Raw genomic sequence first — 18556 nt, 5'->3', positions numbered from 1 at the left:
CATTTTGGTGCCCTGATGCTCACCTTGCTCAGGCTGGAGATTCACCTTCCCAAGAGCTGCTGGGGATGTTTCACTGGAGGATGAGCAGAGCACCAGGCAAGCAGGAATGACAAAGCCAGGGCAGCCAAGCACTGAAGCACTCCAGGAGCACCAATTCCCATCAACAACCAGGGCAATACTCAGTGGAGCCTCAGCCCACGGCTCAGTCAGGAGAGGGATGCAGAGGAACCCTGAGAGCCCAGCCCGCAGCAGCAGCAGGGTCAGGCTGCAAACAAAAGCAGGAATCCTGCTCCAGCCCTTAGACAACACTGCCCCCAGTAGCTCGGCTCCCTGCCAAGCCAAGGTATGCACTGAGCACCCAGGGCACACACAGGAGCCCCCACGGCTGCTGCAGGGCAAGCAGGAGAGGGAACAGCAGCTCCAGGAGCTGCTCCGGGGAACGGGGGAACTGTGCTCAGTGTGCACAGGGAGCTGAAGGGGCTGATCAGAGCACCCACCTGTGAGAGGAGCATCCATCCTCAAAGGGGGAGCGGGCACAGGTTGGACTCACTGAGATCAGAGGTGTTTCCAACCTAAATGACCCCGGGATTCTGTGAAAAGATCCTCTGATGATTCTGGAATGTCCTTCCCAAGCAGCCAGAGCGGAGCTAGCTCAGGGGAAGCTGTGGGTCCTGCAGGAATGGGTGTTGGGAGAGGAATTCCCAAACTCTCCTGTGTTGGGAGAGGAATTCCCAAACTCTCCCATGTTGGGAGAGGAATTCCCAAACTCTCCCATGTTGGGAGAGGAATTCCCAAACTCTCCCATGTTGGGAGAGGAATTCCCAAATTCTCCCAGCTCCCTCTGAAGTGATAGGCTCAAGCTAAAGACCTGGATGTGCCTGGCTAATCCACAGGAACACAGAGCACAACAGTGGGCTCTGCTGGCTTGCTTGAGAGATCTGATGGCCAGCTGTAATTAACCCTTTAACTGCTGCAAAGACACTGATCCAGAGGGAAATGTTCCCACTGGCTGCACAGCACAGGGCACTACACACAAAGCGCAGCAAACCCAAGTTAATGCCACTTAAATCTGTGGCTGTGGCAGATGCAATCTGTGCATGTAACCAGAAATTCAACTCCCCAAGGCCAGTGGCACTGCTACCTTGCCAGGTCACTGTGCTGCAGGCACTGGGAAGGCACAGAGCTCTCCAAGGAATGGTTCAGATCTTTCCAGGGAATGGTTCAGAGCTTCCCAAGCAATGGTTAATTACTGGATGCAGGGAGGGACAGGAGGGAGCACACAGAGGGCTCTGGAGCTCGGGGTCTGGCTGCTGGGCTACTGAAGTTATTGTGTTGTACAAAACCCAGATCCAGGAGCCAGGGATGCTCCTGGCAGTCCCTGCAGAAAGTAGGGTGTGTCCTCCCTCTCAATTAAACCTTGGCAATTGTCTTGTGTCAGCGCAGCAGAACCTCGAGTGCCACCCAGACAGCTCCAGCTTTGTCTCCAGGGCGCTGGTTGATCTGTGCTGTGCCCTGCACAGCTCTCCTGCACACAGAAGCAGCTTTCCTTTAATTTTCCTTCAATAAAGCCCTTCCTCACTGCTGAAGGAACACAACCCACCACAGATACCAGCTACAGTGAATTTTCTTAACACAACCCAGAGACCAACAAAGCCTAACCCTTGGCTTCTTCCAGCTTTTGTTTTCCCACCTCAGTTTTGTCTACAGTAATTTTTTTAAGACTTCTGATCCAGCCTTTGCACCGATCCATGCAATCAGGGGTGGCACAGCTCAGCCTATAAAGCCACTGACTTCATGTTTTCCCTCTGCAGGAGTAAAAATGTTCCCACACTCCAATAGGAACCTTTGCTCTGCACAGATTTAATTCATTACTTATGAATCTCTGGCCAACGCCACTTTCCTCATGGCAGTGGCTCTCTGTTTGCAGTTGTGTCCAGAGGCTGGCAGGACAGGGAATCTCCTTTTTGCTGTGTAGTGAAGGAGCTCAGAAGGGATCCTGACTAATGGCTCCACCAACTCTTGCTTGTGTTAGCAGTCCTGTTCCAGAAAATCACCCAGGTAGCAGCAGCAGGCTGTCCTGCACAACTGCTGCACAGAGCATGGCTGGGAGCCAGGATATTTTCCAATGGAAACTCTTCTCCCAGGGAATCACTCTGCAGCATATTTCAGATGAGAGCTGTGTTTGGCTTTAGGGAATGGGAGAATATTTCATTTCAGCTGTGAGGGCAGCTCTGGGACACAGATCCCTGCGGAGTCACTGTGCATCACTGGGGAGGCTGGGATGGCAGCAGCTCTGCCAGCCTCAAAGGCAAGTGCCCATGCTCCAAGCTGATGCTTTTGCAGGATTGCCTGGACCAGGTCTCAGGTAAGAGCTGCCCTTTTGCTATGCCTGAACCAATCCAGGAGACCCCAGAGCTGGTACAGCAATAGGAAACATGGAAGGTGCCACTTGATTGCTCTTTCCCTATCCAAACTCCTCCTTTGCAAGCTCACTCTTTCCACAAAGCTCTCCAAACCTTTTTTTTTTTCATCTGGGGAGGGGTGAAACCCAACTCTGCTGAGTACCACACTGCCTGCACAGGCTCTGCCAGAGCTCAGAGCCTTTCACCAGGTCCCCTGTGCCAGGATGGGCATCCTGCTCCTGGAAATGTGGCATTTGGGAGCACCGGCAGCAGAGGCAGGAATGAACAGCTGGATTTTTCCAAACCACACGTGCAAAGGCTGCATTCAAGCCCTAACACACACACCCAGCCAGCTGCGAGGCGAGCGGGTGAGCACAGAGGTACAAAAATACAAAAAATACCAAAATACCAAAAGAGGCACTTCTGGAGTGCCTCTTCAAGCAGCATTTTTGTGCTACAAAAATACACATACAAAAAAAAAAAAGAAAAAGAAAAAGAAAAAGATCACGGTTTTTTGGGGGTTTTTTTTGCAGGTCCCAAAGGGATCCACGCGCTCCCAGCACGGTTTTAGGGACGAAGGGATCACCCCCAGCTCACCACCCTGGGGCTGTCACTGCAGGAACGTCCCAGGACAGCACACAGACGCTGTCACCAACCTGCCCCAAACCCAAAGCCGCAGCTCCAGCCCGGCCTCACTCCATCCCTGGCCGAGGCGTGGTTTGAGAGAGAAACGCTCAGCTCGGGCCAACACGGCCCGGCCGGGCTCCGCTTTCCCAGGCTTAGCTGTTCCGCAGGGCTCAGCCCGCACCCCGGGCCCGCTCCGCGGAGCGCCACTCCCACGGCTCGGCCGGGAACCGCTTAACCCGTTCCAGCAGGAACAGCACCCGTTCCAGGAGCCCTTAACCCGTTCCAGCCGGAACAGAACCCGTTCCAGCCAGGAACAGCACCCGTTCCAGGAGCCCTTAACCCGTTCCAGCCGGAACAGAACCCGTTCCAGCCAGGAACAGAACCCGTTCCAGGAGCCCCTTAACCCGTTCCAGCAGGAACAGCACCCGTTCCAGGAGCCCCTTAACCCATTCCAGCCAGGACAGAACCCGTTCCAGGAGCCCCTTAACCCATGCCAGGAGGAACAGAACCCATTCCAGCAGGAGCAGAACCCATTCCAGCAGGAACGGAATTCCCCGGCAGCCCAGTTAACCCATTCCAGCAGGAGCAGAGCCCATTCCAGGAGCCCACTTAACCCATTCCAACAGGAACAGAACTCATTCCAGCAGGAACAGAACCCCGAGCAGCCCACTTAACCCATTCCAACAGGAACAGAAACCCATTCCAGCAGGAACAGAACCCCGAGCAGCCCAGTTAACCCATTCCAGGAGGAACAGAACCCATTCCAGCAGGAGCAGAATACCTGAGCAGCCCAGTTAACCCATTCCAGGAGGAACAGAACCCATTCCAGCAGGAACAGAACCCATTCCAAGAGCCCCTTAACCCATTCCAGGAGCCCACTTAACCCATTCCAGCAGAAACAGAACCCATTCCAGCAGCCCAGTTAACCCATTTCAGCAGGAACAGAGCCCATTCCCAGCAGCCCGTTTAACTCATTCCCAGGAGACCAATTAACCCATTCCAAAAGGAACAGAACCCCGAGCAGCCTGCTTAACCCATTCCAGGAGGATCAGAACCCATTCCCACCAGGACCAGAGACCATTCCCAGCAGGAGCAGAACCCCCAAGCCCTGTCCCAGGGCTCCACAGCATCCCTGCCAATCCCCCAGGCCAGGGGCAGGACAGAGAGGAGCCACTGCCTGTCCCTGCAGGGAAAACTCTCCCTTGCCTCTGGATGCTGGTGCTGTCCCTGCCAGAGGAGCCCGGAGCAGCCACAGGGATCCTGAGGGAGCCAGGGCTGAGGGGCTGCCAGGGATGTTGCAATGGAGCTGGGAAGAGGCCATGGCTGGGGATCTGCAAGCACCACAGAACCAGGGGATCACCCAATGCTCTGGGCTGGGAGGGACCTCAAAGCCATCCAGTGCCACCCCTGCCATGGCAGGGACACCTTCCACTGCCCCAGGGCACTTCAAGCCCTGTCCAACACGGCCTGGGTAATTTCCAGCTTCTCCAGGCAACCTCACAAGGAACAATTTCCTCCCAATATCCCGTCCAACCATTCCCTCTGGCAGTGTGAAACCATTCCCCCCTGTCCTGGCACTCCATGCCCTCGTCACAAGTCCCTCTCCAGCTCTCCTGGAGCTCTCTGAAGGACCAGGAGCTCTGTCCAAGGAGGTGAGCACAGGCTCTGGGAAGGCTACAAACCCACCCTGGATATGTCCCTTCCAAACCAGGGTTAGACCCTCTGACTCCATCACAGACACACAAACTGCATGATACAGAGCCCAGAGTGCTTCTCCACACAAGGAGCTGTCTGCACAGGCTGGCGCAAAATGAGCTGCCAGCTGTCACCAGGAGAAACAAGGCCATGGTGTGGTGGCCAGGGACAATTTTGGATGAATAGGAACAAGCTGGTGGAGTCATGGCTCGGATCCAGACCCCGTGTCACTCCAGGCTGCCCTGCTGGAACAAGCTGCTGCAGGCTGGGGCTGCTGGGACAGCCAGCACAGCCCATGGTCCCCCAGAGCATCTGCCAGCACTGCTGCAGTGAGAAATGGGGATCCCCCCAGCTCCCAGAGGCACCCACGGCCTGCAGGAACGGCAGGGCCACGCTCCAGCACCCAGCAATGCCGTAGGTGGGAGATCTGCTACCACAGAGTGAATGAACATCCAGTCCTGTCACAACCCAGCCCATCACACTGCCTCAGCACGGGCTGCTAATTGAATTCAACATGACAGCAGGTTAAACACAGTCACACAGGACCATATGCCACGTCTGAAACTTCTCTGCCGAGCTCAGCTCAGAGAGGTTCCTCCAAGGCCTGATGCCAGGAAGGAGAGGAGATTTACCTGCTCCTAACCTGAGGGCAACTATTTTGCTGTTAATGCAGCAGAAACAGCTGGCTGAGGAATTGGTTTAATTATGTGTTTTGCTTATCTGCACATCATCAAAAAGGATGTGATCTTTCAAGGGAAAGGGAAGAGCTGGAAAGCTGAGGAAGTTCAGCCTGCAGAGGAGAAGGCTGCACGGAGAGCTCACAGCACCTTCCAGTATCTAAAGGGCCACAGGGAGGCCAGAGAGGGACCTGTAGTGACAGGACAGGTGGGAATGGGTTCACACCAAAGAGGAAAAACTGAGGTTTGATATATGGAAAAAATTCCTCCTTGTGAGGGTGGGCAGGCCCTGGCACAGGGTGCCCAGAGCAGCTGTGGCTGCCCCTGGATCCCTGGAAATGCCCAAGGCCAGGCTGGACATTGGGGCTTGGAGCAACGTGGTCCAAAGGAAGGTATCCCTTCCAACAGCAGAGGAGTGAAGGAGATGCTCTTTAAGGTCCTTTCCCACCCCAACTGTTTCAGGATTCTGTGATTCTATGACAAAATCTCTTTATTGGTCACGGTTCCTATAAATACACTGCAAATGCTACAGCTTGCATGTTTCTGATGCTCTTCCTGATGACAGCTATCCTTTAAATAAACGTGAATGGCAGCAATCACATGAGTTTTGCTTTTTGTGCCCTTTGCAAAGCAAAAAAACTAACATTATGTTTCAATTGACATTTTTAGTTTTGGCAAACAGAGATGCCAACTTCGCTTCAGCGTCTACGTAAAGAGCAGGGATTCGATATGGAAAACAGGCTCATTCTTTACTGCAAAGGAAGGCAGAGAAATGAGGGCTGGACAGGTCTGGTGGGACACCACCACCCTCTTTTGGGGCAGGGCAGTGACCTTCAGCACAGCTCATCTGTGCGGCTGAAGGGGAGCGTGGCCGGCAGCTCCGCAGCCACCGCGGCTTTCCAGCCTTGGAGCCACATTTCAGCAAGGGCTGGAGAGACGGGAGGGATGGCGGGGAGGGAGAAGAGGCTGGTTTGATGTGGGGGGAGAAAAGGGTGGGCTGGTGAGCAGCAGCAGCCATTCCTCTGAACAGCAACAGCACCGTGAGCACAGCCGGGAGCGGAGCTGCCAACTTTCCACTGGGGAAGAGACGGGAAATTTTCCCTCTGAGCCTGACAGAGACTGCCTAAAATCCTGCTGTTGGCCGTGGAGGGACTAACTCACAAGTGCTGTGTCCCCCAAAATCCATTCTATTGCCCACACTGCTCCATGCATTTTCCTCACATCAAGAGCAAGATGCAGGCAGCTCCCAGCCCGCTCCACCCTGGCACTGGAATGCACGGCTTTGCTCCCGAGCTGTCCTTCTTCCCCTGCTCACTTTGCTACTCACTTACTACAACTCAGACAAATGTTTGGGGACATGTGGAGTAAATAAAACACAAAATCAAGCTGAACTGCAACAATCAATCAAAGGACAACAAAGCTTGGAGGAACGGGGAAAGGATGACGCCGAGCCGCGTTGTGGAAACCACAGCGTGGAAAACATGGCATGACAAGAGATAAAACAAGGAATCCCATTAAAACGGGATAAAAGGCAGAGAAGCACTAACAAACCATATGAGTTCTACCTTCTGAGTGAGTGGTTTTCTTTCAAATCCACTCTTTGTGAGAGCAGAATGAAAGCAGTTGAGTGAGACATAGAGAGACCTGCCGGGGGCTTGCCAGCAGGAGAAGAGCAGGAGCAGCCCTCACTTTCACTCCAACCAGGAAAAGGCAACACACAGAAAGAGACCACCAGGAAACTTCAAAATGTCAGGAAACACAGGGAAAAATCAGTGTAAACAGTGCACAGGAAAAAAACCACACCAGGTGTCAGAGGAAACCCAGAGAGTTCCACCAGCACTAGTCCTGCCTCATGGGGCTCCAAGAGGTTTAATTACAGTTCTTTAACACGTGGGGGTTTGTCACTTCTGGGGTTTGCAGGCTTGGCTACACCACACTACAGATCACAAAACTGAGACATGTTGATGCTGCTCGGGATTATTCAATTGCAACTTTTGCCACAGAGCAGGAGCGCCTTCAAATCCGCCTCTCCGGTGGATGCCTGTTCTTCCTGAGCTGGACATTTCTCTTAATACACTCTGAAACACCACTAAGAAAAAGTTTTCATTTTTAAAAAGTTTCTCAGTGGTGGGAGCAGCACTGAGAGTTCTCTGGAGCTTTAGGAAGGAGCACAATAAACAGCCCAGCCCTCTCTAACAGCGGAGCCCGTTCTGCTCCGACACCACCCCAGAATCGCCTCCTTGTTCACACTCACACTATAGAACGAGCTGCTCATGGGGCTGGTCCCTTCCACAGGCTGAAAGAATCTCGCTGGCAAAATATTTATCTAGCACCTCATTTGGGCCTTTTTCCCCTTTCCAAAATCTCTCACAAAAGAGAAACGCAGCCTTGTTTTCGCTGGGATATGGCTCCCTACAAGAATGACATTCCAGGCTGTCTCCGTTTTTTCTAGGAACGGCAGTAGAGCTATTTTGCTTTTGTGGCCTGGACATTACTGTACAGACACTCCACTGCCTGTGGGTTTACCTGAATTAGATTTTAATTTAAACTGGAAATTTTTGTCCCCTCATGGCTTTTGAAGACACCCCAAGCCTTGAAAAGGCTTTTCCTGCCTCATGTAATAATATCAAAATCTACCAATCGCTGCTGACCCTTGAAATTTAAAATTCCAGACTGCAGGTTCCTGAATCACAGGATCTGTTTATTTTAAGGTTTATTTAGGTGAAGTCACCGGCTGGGCAGTGCAACCCCAGGGCTCACTGCCAAATCCACAAAAAACCCCACTGGGTTTTGGATGGGAGTTCTGATCCCCACTTCTGCAGGAGCCTGGCAACAGCAGAGCTCCTCTGATCCCAGCTTCTCCTTCTCACCTATCCACAAACACTACTCCATCCTAATGAGGGGAAAATAAAGGAAGTTTCCACTCTCATCCTTTTAGATCGAGATTCTAATTTCCACTTCAAACCCGCCACGACACCGAAGAGGTGTCAGAAGAAATCAGTATTTGCAAGGGAAAGTCGGAAAGCCTCGATGAGATTTATTTCCACTCCAGGAACGAAATAAGCGATGAAAGCTCAAGAAACAGCTCAGGCTCAAATAAACGTGAACAAAATCCAGTAGCGCTGAGAGCAGAGCACTTGAACAGAGATGGATCAGAGCATTCCTGGGATGCAGGAGCTCAGAAGTGCAAACTCTGCCACTCCAAGCCTCGCTCCCCCAGTCCAGATCCGCGTGTTGCGCACTGCGGATTATTTGGGAAAACAGCCCTTGCTCCTGGTTCCAGGCAGACTTTGCGTTACACTTCAAGAACCTGACTGTGGCCATGGGAAGGGGCCAATATCCCCGCTCGCTCTGCCTGGAGACCGCTTCCAGCGAGGTATGTGCTGTCTGCGAGCAGCAGAGCCCATTTCCTTAGTGATTCCTTGGATGGGACACTTCCCCGTGCTCCTGGTAACAGCGCGGCCGCGGTTGGCATTGATTTCCTCAAGGCTGCCCCGTCTAAAACGTCAGAATACAAGAGGAATTCATTTCCTAGGCCTCCCTGCCACAGCCAGAAATTCGGAATCGCAGTTGCTGAGCGCTGCTGCGAGCAAATGGCTGGGAATTCTGGCGTTGGGAATTTTCAGAACTCGGCCTTCCTAAAGGCTGCTTTCATTCCAGAATAATTAATTTTTTAAAAAGGGGTTGTTGAGATATTAAAAAATAATTTTTCCTCTAATGAGAGAATATATAAACGTTATTTATCTGTCGGTGTTCAACAAGGGGAATGTGAAATTATTAGGAAAAACCACTTGCATAACCTCATGGAGCCATGAGCAGAGTCCCAACAGAAATCAATCTGTAAACTCTTCATGGTTTTAACAAGAGTGGGTGCACCTGCATTCTCTGCCATCGCCAGGAGGCCAAACAGTGCAGTAAACCTGAAAGAAACCCACTTCAGCCCAGCCCTCAGAACAGGACCAGCACACATTTCCAGCCAGCACACACACAGTGATGAGCTGCCTGACAGGGATGACTCCACAGCCTGAATTCCAAACTCGAGCTCTGTGCCCTACACAAACACTTCTGCAATCAGAACACGGTGCCACAAACACCATCCATCGCTCTGGAGCACTTCCCCTTCCCATGGCTTTGTTCACCTGCAAGAGCTTTACGTCCCACTTCCATCTGTCACTGCACAATACCCAAAACATTCTGGGAGCTTTTACAACTCAGCGCCTCTGAACAACAATAACATAGTCTCAAACACTTACTACCAACATTAATAACCACAGAAACACTTTGTAATAGCCCCAAATCCTCAAAAAGCCGAGTGAAGGACTGATCATCACAGCCTTCAGGAGGCTGCTCCACAGTGAGCAGCGAGCAGCCTGGGGAGCTGCAGAGCCCCATCTCAAAGCAACAACAGATAACAGAAATCCAGAACCTCCTTAATAAAAACCAGTCTTTTCCAGTTAGGGACTTTCTGCAACAAACAATGGCTGGTTTGTTTGCAGAAGTCTAAATATATCTAGCAAGAAAAGAGCTGGAAAACACCTTGGCTGCTGGATTTAGAGATGTGCACGTTTTCCTGAAGTCAATCCAGACACAGCCTGCGAAACCTACAATGTATGTTTACTGTGGTACTCCACAACCTCTGCAGTATCTCTGTGTTGACACTAAAAGTGGAAGCTTAGCTAAGAATATCCAAATAGAGAAGCAGACCCTTCAAGCAGCGAAATACCACCAGAAATTAGTTCATGTGAGATCTGTGCACCACACCAGGCCCCACGTCATCTTTCTTATATGAATCACTCGATGCTTTTGTCTCGTCAAGAACTGAAAAGCTGCTCCCTATGGAAAACCAAACTTTTCCCCTGCGTCTGTTTCTTGCGTCAGGCAGCGAGCTGATTTCAGTGACAGAGCACATGGACCATTGCAGTGCCACTCACGAACGCGCCTCACTGACCTACCCACAACAACCAGACACGAACACATCTGTCATCCCAGCCACGGAGAAAGGCTTGTTACGTGTGAGCTGCGTCTTTCGGGGTGGCTTTAAAACGCGTGTAACCCCCCAATTTATTCAAACACTCGCTCCCGCACACCCTCCTCCCGTTATTCCCCAAGAACTTCCCGAACACGAACCCCCCCAACCCAAACTGCCCGCACGGAATCCCCCGAACCAAACTCCCGAACACGGAGCCTCCCGAACCAAACTCCCCACGTGGAACCCCCCAAACCAAACTCCGGCTCGGAGCCCCCTAACCAAACTCCCGAACATGGAACCTCCCGAACCAAACTCCGACACAGAACCCCCCAAACCAAACTCCGGCATGGAACCAAACTCCGGCTCGGAGCCCCCCGAACCAAACTCCCTGCACAGAACCCCCCGAACCAAACTGCCGACCACCGAACTCCCCGCACGGAACCCCGCAAACCAAACTCCCGACCACCGAACTCCCCGCTCCGTACACCCGGCAGGCCACGCGGTTGCCCACGTCCCGGCGCGGGCCTATCCCCAGCTCCCCGGCCGTGCCCGGTACTCACAGCGCGGTGGCGGCGGGGGGCACGGCGGCCCCCGGGCTCTCCCCGACGCGGGCCGAGCAGTTGAGGGCGCAGGCGGGCGCGGCGCAGGCACAGCCCGGGGCGCAGGGCCGGCAGGCGGGGGCCGGGGTCGCGGCGAGCCCCCCGCACAGCAGCGAGCAGAGCAGGCACCAGCCCGGCAGCGGCAGCCGCGGGGCGCCATGTTTGCGCGGTGCTCCGGCGGCTCCATTTCCCAAAGGCATCTCTCCCTACGGGCATGGCATGGCCCCGGCGCGCCGCCGCCGCCCCGGCCGCCCGCCCCGCCGCGCTCCGCCGCCGCCTCAGCGCCCGCCCGCCATGGCCCGGCCCGCTGGGGCCCCGCTCGCCGCGCTGACAGCCCCGGCCCGGCCCGGCGCCGCTCGGCTCTGCCGCTGCTGCTCCGCCCGGCCGCGGCCGCCCCCGCTCCGCCTCCCGGCCGGCGGAAACACGGCGCCGCTCCAGCCCGGGCCGCCCCCGCTCCGGCCCGGACCGCGGGCACCGCGCGGCTCCCGGGGCACCGGGACTGCGAGCGGGGCCGGCAGCAGGAGGGTCCCCTGGGAAAGGGGTGTCCCGGGGGGCAGGCGGGATCTGGGGGACCGGGGTGTCCTGGGAACAGCGGGATCCCGTGGGGAAGGGGTGTCCTTGAACAGGGGGATCCCGTGGGGAAGGGGTGTCCTGAGGGCAGGGGGATCCCGTGGGGAAGGGGTGTCCCAGGAACGGGGGATCCCGTGGGGAAGGGGTGTCCTGAGGGCAGGGGGATGGCGCGGGACAAAGCTGTTCCGGGAGAACGGGGATCCCGGGGAACATGAGCATCCCCGGGAACAAAGGGTTATCCCCGTGGGGGCAGCCCAGACAGCGGGCAGGGCACAGAATGCGGCGGGGAATTGTGTCCCAGTGCCCGGGCACACAGGGCGGTGTGCCCACCTGAGCCCTCCCTAGGCTGTGCTGTGGGATGCAGTAGGGGCTGCAAGGTGTGTGTCACACCCCCAGGTAACACAGCAGGTAACTCGGGTGCCTCGGAGAGAGAGGAAGAACGAGGCAGGTACTTTGCAGTGCTTTTTTTTTTTTTTTTTTTTTTTTAGCATCAAACACAACAAATCTGTCAGGTTTCAATGTCACTTTCACCCTGCAATGGCCCCGGGCACTGACTGTTCCTCAGACCTGGTGAGATCAATCCATCATCCCACAACATCTCCCAGGGAACTGAAATGTTTCTGATTTGAAAATATAACTAAAATAAAATCTCCATTCAACCAAAGGAAGCCTCATTGCAGAGGGCATCTCCCCAAACCCAGCCCCACTTGGAGAGGGTGGAACAGCAGTGACAGCTGATTATTGCACCCTGATTTGTTGGTGTTTCACCTGTTTACTCAGGACAGAGAAGGGTTAGCCAGGGAGATGGTTTGGGTTTGAATCATGTAGGATTTTTGAAGGCATTTGAGATTTTGGGTATATGGGATTCTCTAGGGAACAAGGGACTGACCCTTCAGCACTGCAGTGCATCTACTGTGGGCTGTGAATCCCACCCAGGATCATTTAAGTTGGAAAAGACTCCAACTCTGGCTCTGCCCTGTGGGATTGACCCAGGATGGTCCTGATCCAACAGAATCCATCAGCACCTGCGTGGTTTTAGCTTTGGGATCGCCCTGCTGAGGCTCTGGCTTCCTGTATGCAAACTCTGAACAAACCTGAAATGCAAAGCCTGACAGCATCCAGCCCCCCTCCTTGGCATGGTGCTTAACGTATGTGAGAATTTGCTTTCCAAAAACATTTTGTGCCTTGAATGTTGGGCTTGAAATGTACTTGAAAGACACATCATCCCTTGCATGATGTATTGTGCCCAAAATAGCTCCATGGTTACTATTTCCTCATGTGAGTACGATATATTTATTTCCGCTCCCTCAATTGTAAATTGCTTTTTGTAGGGTTCTTTTCCCTTTCTTTTGTACTGATGCCCATATTCTTTCAGATAACAGCAAGGAGAAAATATCCTGTGTGTGGATTGTAATCAGTAGATTAGCTGGCTAATGGAATCCAGCTGATGGAATGAAGTTAAGGGCTCTCCCCCAAAAGCCAGGGCTGCCAAGCAGTAATGAGGGCAGCGAGCAAGGAAATACTTGAGTGAGTGTGCAAGGAGAGAGAAAACCTTGACACAGCAGCGAGAAAATCATTTGTTCACATCAAATCACGATTTTTCATCTTGGAGGAAAGTCTTGCCGCTGAGCTGGGATGGGTTTTAAGACAGCAGCTGGGGAAAATGATGGAAGTGGAAAATGCACTCTGGGCTTGGGAGGCTGGGAAGGGCTCGTGGTGGGGAAGGGATTCTGCTGGATCCTCCCCCTGGCGGGAACAGGAGAGTTTCCCAACACTGTTTGCTTGAAGCAGAATCCAAACCCCAGTGAGGAGGCTGCTCATTCTGCCCGTCCTGCATGCAGGCACCCAGCACATCCCAGACACACCGTGCTCAGCAAAACGTGACAGAGCTGTGGCCGACCAGGAATGCCCCTGCTGCCTCCAGATGCCAAAACCACTGCAGATGGCTTTGGACAGCCCTGGAGCCCTGTGGCACCCCCTCTCCAGCACAGGAAACACAGGGAAAAACTCCTACAGCGCCAGGTGCAGGTCCATGAGCAGCCACGCAGGCACCTTCTTGTCCAGGTGTGTTCATTGCCCATGGAGGGGAAACTCTGCACAGCTGGAAATTGCATCGGAGCCAGGACAGGGAGCCTTCTGCCCCCACTAGCACCCATCCACTGTACCTCGTGGAGGTGCCAATACCCATGAGAGCTGCAGGATGCACCAGCTTCTTTATTTTTGAGCCTGTTTTGTAACAAAAAATCAAAAACAGTTGTTACAGTATGTGTTAGCCAAGTCAGCTGAATTAAGCTAACATTTTATTTATAAACTATTTTCTTAAATACATTTTAGTGTATTTTCTCTTCCACCCTACCAGTTCCTTGAGAAACATAATCACTCTGATCAGTAGGAGTCGGAAAAGACCAACCATTGAGGAGTTGGAGTCCAACCATTCCCCTGCCGAGCCCAACGCTAACCCGTGTCCCCAGTGCCACATCCGTGGATTTGTCACATCCCCGGGGATGGGGCAGTGACACCCCCCGAGTGACCCCCACAGGGACCATCTCCGTCACCCAGTCCTGACTCCTTCATATTCCTTCTCCTTTTCCCGTCTCGCTGCTCCAGTGTTCCCCCGATGGCAGCAGCAGCCCCGGCAGCTCCCGGTGCCGGTGCCGGTCCGCGGGCCCCGGGCGCCCTCTAGCACCGCGTCCCGGATAGAGACCGGGAACGGGCCCGGAACGAGCCCGGGACCGCGGAATCACAGAATCCCGTGGGTCCGAAAAGCCCTCTGAGACCAGCCAGTCCAGCTGCTCCCCCAGCAGAGCCAACGCCACCTCTAACGCGTGTCCCCAAGTGCCATCTCTAACATGTGCCCCCAGTGCCACCTCTAACCCGTGTCCCCAAGTGCCACCTCTAACGTGTGCCCCCAGTGCCACCTCTAACCCGTGTCCCCAAGTGCCACCTCTAACGTGTGTCCCCAAGTGCCACCTCTAACATGTGCCCCCAGTGCCGACTCTAACCCGTGTCCCCAAGTGCCACATCCACATTTTAAAGGACAAAGGGATTTTAAAGGACAAGGGGAGCGGCTTCCCGCTGACAGAGAGCGAGGAGAGATCAGGAATTAGGAACCGATTGCTCTTCAGAGCTCTGAGTGCCTGAAGTGCCTGCCTGCGGCTGCCCGTGCTGCTCGCGCACTGTCATTTTGAAATAAAAACTAATTGCCCGAGCTCACCGGATTTTTGCTAAGAGGAAATGTCCGGCCTTCCTTGGGAAACAGTAACAACAGCCTTGAACTCGGAGCTCCACAGTCATGGTCATCACCCAGATTGTTAATTACCCGGAGTGGCTCACACTCAGGTTGGGAATGTCACCTCAGGTTGGGAATGTCACCTCAGGTGCGCCAGAGCAGAAAGACAAAAGCTGCTGGAGCCCACCCGTGTCTCATCAGCCATCTGCCGCCAATTAGCGCTGATGAACGTCTGGGCACGCTGCGGGCACTCATTTGCGTGTGCCCAGCTCCTCCCTGGCTGGCTCAGGAGCCGGCTTTGCCCTTCCCTCCCCGGGATGTGCCCACAGCACAGCAGTCACACATCCATCTCCATCCCTGGGTCCCTCGGGAGCCTCTCCCCAGCTGGCCCTAGAGGGTGACTCGTTCTCCAGAGCTTTCCGAGCCTCTGCACATTTCCGTGCTGCTCATTAGCACTGTTTATTGTTTTACAAGGGCCCAGAGCACTGCTCACATCCCAGGGCTGGCCCGTGGGAGCTCTTGGGCTCCGTGGTGCCAAACTAATTTCCAAAGATGAGGGTTTTCAGGGATTTGTTTGTTCCAGCTCCTTGGGCTGTGCTGTGATGGCTCCAGGCAGTGCCAGGCTCGGTGCCACTGGCTGCTGTGAATCGCTGTGGGATGGAAATGGCCAAGTGTGCAGGGATAACCGAGGCACCTGTGACATTTACACCCTTGCTTTGAAACCACAACCACAGCCTAGCCCTTCCCTGGCTCAGGATGTGTTTGTGTACAGCTACAAAATACCTCAGATATTTCCAAGCTGACATATTATACTCCTAAAATATTTGATGCCGCTGAGGCACATCAGAAAAGCATCTAAAATATACAAAATAGCCTGGAAATATCTCATATTAGGGAGGCTGGCACTTGCCCTGCCCTCCCTCTGTTCCAAAGGCCTTTTGAACATCCAACCCTTCATCCTGCCTCAAAGTCCTCGTGGGTGACTGCCCTGCACTGGTCCCTCTGCTCCTGAAGCCTTGGCTCGTGTCAGTCCTGGCACAAGGAAAACTCATGGCCTGGCCTCAGCCCAGTGCCAGCTGTTAGGACCTGGCACAGCCACCTATTTATGCATGGGAGGGGGCAGTGGGGGCCAGGGCAGCCCCAAAGTTCCTTAGGGATGCCCATGGGGCCATGGCAGGCATTAGAGAAAAGCTCTGCTCCAGAGGAGGGCACTGAGCTCCCATCCATCCTCCTGCTGCCAGTGTGGGTCCTCCTCTAGAACACTGTTGGGTTGGCATTTTCATTGCCTTGGAGAGGGAGAAGGGGCTAAAGGGGCACTTTGGTGGGGGAAGGAGGGGGCTCAGGCTCTCCACATGCTGAAAGCTCCATCTCTGCCCAGCTCCACGGTGTCCAAACCCTCCTGAGGAGCTGGATGCTGCTCTTATGGATTTGAACACCAAGAAATGAAGAGTTAGGAAAAGGCTGGGCTCTCCAAACCTCCCCAGGGAAAACATGACAGGGGCTGGAGGGAGCCACAGGTGGGAGCTGCCCCTCAGGATGGGCCCGAGGAGTGAAGGAGCCGCAGATGGAACCAGAGGGGCTCTGAAGAGGAGAGGTGGAAAATGAAATATCCAGACAAAGGAAAGGGGCTGCGATTGTAAGATTGGGCTTGGCAGCATAAGAAAGGGAAGAGACAAAAGCAGTCTCCGAGCAAAACGCTGGAATTTAACTTTCACAGCTGCAGAAGGAAAACAATGACTTCCCACACAAAACTCACTGATGGGCTGCGCTGATGAGGAGATGGCTGAGGAATTTCAATTAAAAGCCAGCGACACTGACAAAGGGATGAGATTGAAGCGTTCAGAGGTGAGTGAGCGATGGGAGGGAGAACAATGACTGGCGAGGGAGGGAACGGTGCCTGCTCGGGGCTGCGTGGGCTGCGCCCTTCCCAAGGCAGCAGAGTCCGTGCCCGCCCTGCCAGGGGCTGGGATCCAACTCCAGCTGTGCCCTGCCAGGGGCTGGGATCCAGCTCCAGATGTGCCCTGGCGGGGGCTGGGATCCAGCTCCAGATGTGCCCTGGCAGGGGCTGGGATCCAGCTCCAGATGTGCCCTGGCGGGGGCTGGGATCCTGCTCCAGATGTGCTCTGCCAGGGGCTGGGATCCTGCTCCAGCTGTGCCCTGCCAGGGGCTGGGATCCAGCTCCAGCTGTGCCCTGCCGGGGGCTGGGATCCTGCTCCAGCTGTGCCCTGCCAGGGGCTGGGATCCTGCTCCAGATGTGCCCTGCCGGGGGCTGGGATCCTGCTCCAGCTGGACACTCTCCAGCTCCTCCATGTCATGGAAGGTCCCAAAATTGCCCCCAGGATTTGAGGCAAAGCTTCACCAGCACCTGCAGCGACAGAGAAGCCCCCAAGGCCTGGCTGGTGGCACTGCAGCAGGTGACAGCAGAGGCACCACGAGCAGCACATGGGAAGAGCCTGCAGCATCCCCCCTGCACTCACCATGCAAGGAAGATGAATATCTCCCAAGCTGGCACAGCTGACATGGTGCCTGGTGGGAAAAGCTCGTCCTTGCAGGCTGCCTGCTGGAGCAGCTCTGCTCCCTCTGAGCTGGCACCAGGACCTGGCACCGGGAGGGCAGCAGGATGGGCAGGCTGCTGGGACAGGCAGGGATGGATGGATGGATGGATGGATGGATGGATGGATGGATGGATGGATGGATGGATGGATAGAGCCTGGCCAGGCCCAGGGCATGGAGCAGCCAAGGCTGGGGAGTGTGGGGGCAGCCGTGGCACGAGCCAGCTTTGGATCAGCCCTGAGCAGCAGCAGGAGGCAGGGAGGGAAGGGAAGGGAGGGAGGAAAGGCCTCACACCGAAATATCTCCCTGGCTCTGAGCACGGCACGGAACTTCTGGCACACTGAGCCCTGCCAGGTTCCGTGCCAAAGCAAACAGGCAGATTGGGAGCCCTGAGGCGCAGTGTTTGTGCAGAGCAGCTGGGCAGAGCACAGCACCGAGCCCCGGGTGGGCTCCTGGTGTCTCCAGCCCTGTGCGCAGCTCTGCTCCCTGGCTGAGCCAAGGGCAGGTGCCATCCCCGCGGCTGCTGGCACAGGTGGCACTGGTGGCACCATCTGCCTCTCCGTGCTCGCATCGGTGCAGCAGCACAAGGGCCCTCTTGGGCTGACCACGGTGACGGGGACAAGCTGTTTTTCTGCCTCTAAGAACAAATTTACATATATGTAGATGGCTCGGAGCGCCGGCCCCGCTCCGAGCCGCGCCAGATGCCGCAGCCCCGCTTCCCCTAAGGCAGCCGTATCTCCAGGCGCCTGTTGTTCCATTACGCTATTTTTAGCAAACATATCCCCCTTAGTTCAGCTGCCGTTATCTGATTAGTTCCTGTAACTATCTGAGGAGCAACATCTCCAGGCGTGACTGCGGTTCCGAGCAGGCTGGCTCTGTGCACACGCCTTTCCTCCAGGAGGGGAACCTGCCGGGGATGCTCCTCCTGCCGCGGGGCTCCGAGCTCTGCCGGGCTCAATTTGGGGCTGGGGGCAGCGGGAGCAGCCCGGGGGCAGCCGGGGAGGGCACGGCCCTGGCACAGACGGGGTTACTTGGAGCGCTGCCGCCGATGGGGAGCCGCGTCCTCTCCTCCGGCGTTGCCCCGGTGCGGCGGCGATGAACAGCTGGCTTTGTTTGCTCCGGAGATTTCCATCAGCCTCGCCCGGGGATGGCAGCCGGGCAAAGTCCTGGCGTGCCCCGGAGGTGCCAGGGCAGGGTGTACCCCCTCCACCCGGCGGGTTGTGCCAGGAAAAGCG

The 18556-nt window shown here is 55.2% G+C and overlaps 1 protein-coding gene across 1 annotated transcript in view; it reads right to left on the bottom strand.

The window, feature by feature from the left end:
• Window positions 1–11169, bottom strand: part of PKD1 (polycystin 1, transient receptor potential channel interacting) — a 76127-nt gene extending 64958 nt beyond the window's left edge. Inside the window, exon 1 of the mRNA XM_059484102.1 lies at window positions 10931–11169. Within this exon, the coding sequence (XP_059340085.1) occupies window positions 10931–11169 (239 nt within the window). The remainder of the gene's footprint in view (window positions 1–10930) is intronic.
• Between the last annotated feature and the right edge of the window lie 7387 nt (window positions 11170–18556).

Source organism: Ammospiza nelsoni, chromosome 17, assembly GCF_027579445.1.
Source record: "Ammospiza nelsoni isolate bAmmNel1 chromosome 17, bAmmNel1.pri, whole genome shotgun sequence".
In the NCBI taxonomy this organism is placed as follows: domain Eukaryota; kingdom Metazoa; phylum Chordata; class Aves; order Passeriformes; family Passerellidae; genus Ammospiza; species Ammospiza nelsoni.
The sequence above is the reverse complement of the archived record's forward strand: the minus strand, read 5'-3'. Positions and strand labels throughout refer to the sequence as shown.